Raw genomic sequence first — 6309 nt, 5'->3', positions numbered from 1 at the left:
TTTCACAAAAAATACATATCGATTATTACTACTTTTTACTACTGATTGAACTACAATTTTTTAATAGTACTACAATGCTTCTTTGTTCATACTTTTTTAAAATATTTGTATATAGTTTATATTTATATCTATATATATGAATTTTTATAGGTGGTAGAAGACGGTTTTGTATGCGTGTGTGTAGCACAAATATTAGCCCTAGATTACGTTATATAGATGGAACATGGATAGAATAAGGCAACATCCAAAAAATATATATATAATATATAATGGTAGATGATGTGGAGTTAAAATGATTTAGTTAGTTAAATGAAAGATCTGGCGTTAATGATGATTAGGTTCTTAATTATTTACTGAGAAAAATTATGTCACACCTGCCCTATAAAAGCAGCATACAGCCACCCCCATTACCCTCATCAGCATATTTTCTTCACCAACATTTTTCTTTCTCTTCCCCTCTCTCTCTCTCTCTCTCTCACATACAAAAGAAAAAGGAAAAGAAAAAGAAGAAGAAAATTATGGAGAAAAAGCCATGCAACTCTCAGCAAGCTGAAGTGAGAAAGGGGCCATGGACAATGGAAGAAGACTTGATTCTCATCAACTATATTGCCAACCACGGTGAAGGTGTATGGAACTCTCTTGCTAAATCTGCAGGTAAACCCCTTTAATCAACCTTACTACACAATTCATGCAAACATATTTATCTATATATATATATGTATATATACAGATATACTTCTTGTTGGTTTGTAATTAACCCTAGTAGTGAAAATAATATATACATATATACCTATTAATATATGCCTTTTCTTGGATTGTAACGTGTGTGCGGTTGTGATTTACCCTTTGGTGGAATTTACATATTCTCTCAATTTTGATAAAGGTTATCTTTCTTTTAGAAAAAGAAAATAATATATGTATATGATGGTAGGTTTAAAACGTACCGGAAAGAGTTGCCGGTTGCGGTGGCTAAACTACTTGCGCCCGGATGTCCGACGAGGAAATATAACACCAGAAGAGCAGCTGTTGATCATGGAACTCCATGCTAAGTGGGGAAACAGGTCAGTTATACATATATATATATATGCATGTAATTTATAATATATGTATGCATTGGTATACTATTTCAATGAGTCAGTACCCGAGCTATTATAACAAAGAACACAACTATTTGTTTTTTGAAGTATTTGGTTTACGTATACAGTCCTTTGAGGCCCTATTTTTAAAGGCAAATAAGTGAAGAATTTGCAACGTGGGGTTTTAGTCATTCATACATATATATATATATATATATATATATGCATCTAATTTGCAACGTGGGGTTTCAGTCATTCATGGACGTGAAATTGATTTCGAAACACATGGCTTTTTATCAAGTTGTGGCTATCAAAATTCTTCCCCAAATTAATTTCTTCATTTTTTCATGGCTACTTTAAGTCCACCATTTTTTTACTTTTTTTTCCCCTTTTCTGTTTGCAATACTAATGTGATTATGTACGTCTATGTATAAATATTAAAAAAGGTCTTTTGGAGCTCCTCACTTTTTTTTGGTAATATGGAGCTCCTCACTTGAGATATATATATATATTATATGCACATTTCTTGATTTTCATCAATTTCTTTGTAAATTAAAAAGCATTAGTTGCGCATATTACATATTAGATTTATTTATTTTTGTTATTCCTACAGGGTGTTATAGGAATTATCTTCAATTAATATTATTCTAAAAAAATATAACGTGAATTTCTTTTAAAAGAAAATTAAGGAGTATGGTTAAAGCTAAATTAGTTGCATAAGATGCATGAAGATGAATATAGAAAGGATGAAGGTTAAATTGTTTAAATTTTTATTCAGTTATTTTTTTGCTCATGAGCAATTCATATTTGAGAGAAGAAAAATCTATTTTCTTATAAAATCTTCTCTTTCTTTTGTGGAATTTGACTTTGTACAACTGTATGGTAGTGACTTATTATTGCTATACTAATAAAGTCTTCTCTTACACTTTAAAAGAAAAACAATTCATTTTGAGCAAATTAATTATAAAATTTTTACAAATTGAAATATTTCTCTGAAGGGTTTCTTTCTCTCTCTCTTTCTAGATACTGTAAACGCCAAATTTACCTAACATTTATATAGAGGTATATATCTATAGCTATTGAAAGGGACCAAGTGGACAACAATATTCCATTTTGAGGTGAATCCATTCCGGATATTCACATGCACAAGTACTCTACCTTTGATAATTAAGTCCTTAGCTTTCTTTGAAATAGACTTAAACCTTATTGTTTTGGCTCTTCAAGACATGGTCGGTCCCTTATAAAAACTTATCAGACTATGATTGATCATCATGAGTTCAAGTCAAAGGAAAAATAACCAACAATATATCATATTAATAATTGTTTATTTACTTTCAACTTCTAATATATATACACACACACACATAGAACCAGATTACAAGTCCTGAAAACTGAAAACATGGAGGAATATTATCTATAATTCATGTATGAATCTTCTTCAATAATATGTAAAAACCCGTGCAATAATAATAACATTCATCATCAAACATATAGGTGGTGTATGTACACATACACACATGTAGATTTTAAACATATATCAAATTATGGAGGCGATAGTTGTAAGAAATAAATCAGCATGATTTGATGAGAACTTGGTTGTATTTTCTCCCCATATGATCTCAAAGTAAGACAGCCTTAATATATGTGCAATTATATGATGTGATATTTAGGATTCGAGCGAGATGCATAAAGGTAGGGACATGACTTGATCAGATATACAATTACGTCGAATATATATATATACACATATATAGCTCGAGAGTCTTTCCATTTTGAGGAATTTTGTTCCTATGTCTTCTTATCAGCTATATAAAAAATGAAATAGGACTTTGGCTAATTTTCACCATTGAACATGGCCTCAAGCAACTCATATTACTATAGGGAGGAGGGTAGACAATATATGCATATACATATATAAAATCATAAAGCTACACTATTTTTTTCTACCCAAGAAATTTTTTTCTTTAAAGGAAAAATACCCTCAAGTTTTATAAATTAATCATGTTGATGTAATTCGAATTTCACTGAACCCTAATAAAATATTATCTCGTTGAAACTTAATTTTATAGAAAGAATCTTATTTAAGTAACAGAATGATATTTTATAATTAATAAAAAAATTTCATGAAGTCTAATTAAAGAGAGGTATAAGAAAATTTTTGTACACTATCATAAAAAAATAATTGATCATATATATGATAAAGTAATGTTTTAAAAATAACTATTAATTTCTATTTCAGGTGGTCAAAAATTGCAAAGCATCTACCGGGAAGGACAGATAACGAGATAAAGAATTATTGGAGAACTAGAATCCAGAAACACATTAAGCAAGCAGAAAATTTCTCAGCACAAAACTCTGATCAGGTAAATGAACAAGCCAGTTCAGCAAGTCAAGTTTCTGGCACAGTTGAAACAATGGAAACTTATTCACCTCCTTCATATCAACCAAGCATGGAAGCTTTTCCACCAGTACTACCTTTACCTTCTGAATCAAATGAAAACTACTGGAGTATGGAGGATCTTTGGTCCATGCATCTACTTAATGGTGATTAACTAAGTTTATTATACATTATTTATGGTCCAAATTCTACTTTGGTCCAATATTTATTACATTTGTCAATATATATATATAGATATATATCTACTTTAGGAACTAATTATTACGTACCTTCCATATGTTAATGTCATGATAATTATATTCTACTTAATTAGCAAGCTTTGTAATAGATATCCTATGTTTACCACCACATAAAATATATATATATATAAATAGTAAATGGAGAACTAGCTTTTAATATATATCTACTTCAAGCTGAGTAAACAAGGCATTTCATCGATTTCCACGAATATCATTTTGTTAAAAAGAAACAATATTGAAGGTAAGAATATTTGGTGGCTACATAAGACGTCAAAGTGTTGTCGCCTGCTAATTATTATATTTGAGAATTATTGGAAGATATTCCTGATTTTTTACGATTCTATATTTTAAAAATGATTAATTTATGCTTTTCAAGTCAAAAGCTGCTTTGTCTACTTAATTAGTTAGTGTCTTAATCCCTATGTGTTACTTTCTGCCATATGTTTTTTATCTTATACATGTAAGTACTAGTAAATATTGTTGTATTACTTAGTTGATCTAATTTCTAGTTTTAGTTAGCTAGCAGATATACATATATATATATATATATATATATATATACACACACATAGGAGTTGTAAAAGAGATCTATTTAGCCTCCACTGTGTGTATGTTTATGTATATGTCTTTATATGTATATGCAAATTATAATGTATAGCTACTGATCAGGGCTTTCATGGGTTATGTATATAAATAATTTGTTATGAACTTCAACTTACTTCGGAGGAGAAAATTGAAGGAGCTATATACGTATATATTTGTATATATAGACATTTAGATATGTGTATGAGATGATATGTGTGACAAAAGCAAATTACATAGAAGTTTTAAATGCATATAGTCATACACAATACGTAAATAGCACAATCACAAATGAAGACGCAATCGTGTAGATATGTCATATATAAATATATAGATTGAAAAAGTGGTTATTCTTAGGATATTTCATCTTTGCTTTTATTAGATATCCATTTTTGTGCATGGCCATGCAAATTTGAAACTCGACGTGAGCCTAACTCTTGCAGTGTCCGCAAGGAAGTCCTCACATGCTCCGCTACATTAATTAGTACACTATTAATTAATCTTCTTTATTCTTCTTTGCTCTCCTCCACTTCATTATTATTTTCCTTAATCCTGAGTAATCTTAATAAGATGTCAATCGTTATTTAATTTAATAATTAATATGTTTATTATTATAAAAAAAATTTATAAATTTGAATTCAATTATTTTTTTATGTATATTTTTATTTAAAATTATTTGTGTAATATTATTATTAGAATTTGTAAATTATCTGAATTGATAAATATATGAATTATTTATTAAAAAAATTATTAACAATGTATGTTGTGTCTGTTAAATCTGATTTTAACCCAAAAATAGTTTTTAAAAAAATTATATAGCACATATGTAAACTAGTATTTTCATACTTTTTCATTTTAAATTAGTTTCTTCATTAAAAAAAAATGACAGAACTATATTCAACTTTTATGAGTTAAAATTAGATCTGATATTATCTTAGATTCTAACAAAAAATTATAATGTATTAAAAGAATTGTTTAACAAAATATATAAATTACTATAAATCATCATAGCCGATGAAAGTGGATTTATATTCTTTAATATTTTTTTATAAATATATGTATGTAATGAGTGTGTGCTGTGTGTGTATATATTGATGGTGATCATGTGGATTGGTAGAGGAGTAAAGAAAATTCATGTAAAGAGTTACAATTTAGCAGCCAACTTTTATTCAAATAAAGAACTGAGAAGAAACTCCAAGCTTGAGTTGCTGTGATTTTTGCAGTGCCTCATAACGGGAAAAGTTAAATAAAGACAATTGGTTGTGGGCTTTCATTGTTTGCCATATTGTATCAGATGCTTATATATATATATAGAGAGAGAGAGAGAGAGATTGAAGCTTATGGTTCATCATATAAATACACTTTGTCCCTCAGCCGCACCTTTATTTTGTCACGTGTTTAATGTGCCAAAATTTTCACTTACTAATAACTTTCATGTGAAAGCTAAGCCAAAATCACATGGTGGGTCGGCCATTATTAATATAATGCCAATATAAAATAAATGCCTATCTCTATATATGTAAGCCTCTCTCTTTTATCACAAAAAAAATTGGTTAGTTTACAGAATTCCACCATGTTATATATTGTATAATATATAATATATCTAAAAAAAATTCGGGATTGTTTAAAATGAGATAAAAATATTTTATTTCAATAATAAAATTTTTATTTGTTTTTTCACCACTCCATATATTAGTTATGTCTAAAATACTATAATAATGTAGTACTGAAAACATGAAAAACTAGATGACAGATAATTCTTGATAGGAAAAAGGTTTTTTTTTTTTTTTTGTATAGGCCATTGCATACATATATATATATATATATACACGTGTGTTTTCTTTTTTGCGGTCTTTTTACACTGCCAATGATATAACTTCCGTAGCCGAAGAATATTTCTATACTATTTTTTAAATAAGGTAAATCAAAGAGAACAAACTGTTAAATAATTTATAAGGTACATTTTTTCTAGATCAAATTTAATAAGTTAATGTTTTTTAATAATAAAATAAAT

At 28.2% G+C, this 6309-nt stretch overlaps 1 protein-coding gene across 1 annotated transcript; it reads left to right on the top strand.

Moving 5' to 3' along the window:
- Window positions 1-432: 432 nt before the first annotated feature.
- On the top strand, window positions 433-3917 carry LOC110807061 (MYB-like transcription factor EOBII). The gene is made up of 3 exons (XM_022032079.2): window positions 433-654; window positions 932-1061; window positions 3316-3917. Exons 1-3 carry the CDS (start codon window positions 519-521, stop codon window positions 3626-3628), a joined length of 579 nt encoding a protein of 192 aa, XP_021887771.2. The 5' UTR covers window positions 433-518; the 3' UTR covers window positions 3629-3917.
- The last annotated feature ends 2392 nt before the right edge of the window (window positions 3918-6309 follow it).

The sequence above is a fragment of the Carica papaya genome, chromosome 1 (assembly GCF_054855325.1).
Source record: "Carica papaya isolate Zhongbai chromosome 1, ASM5485532v1, whole genome shotgun sequence".
Lineage (NCBI taxonomy): Eukaryota > Viridiplantae > Streptophyta > Magnoliopsida > Brassicales > Caricaceae > Carica > Carica papaya.
The sequence above is the reverse complement of the archived record's forward strand: the minus strand, read 5'-3'. Positions and strand labels throughout refer to the sequence as shown.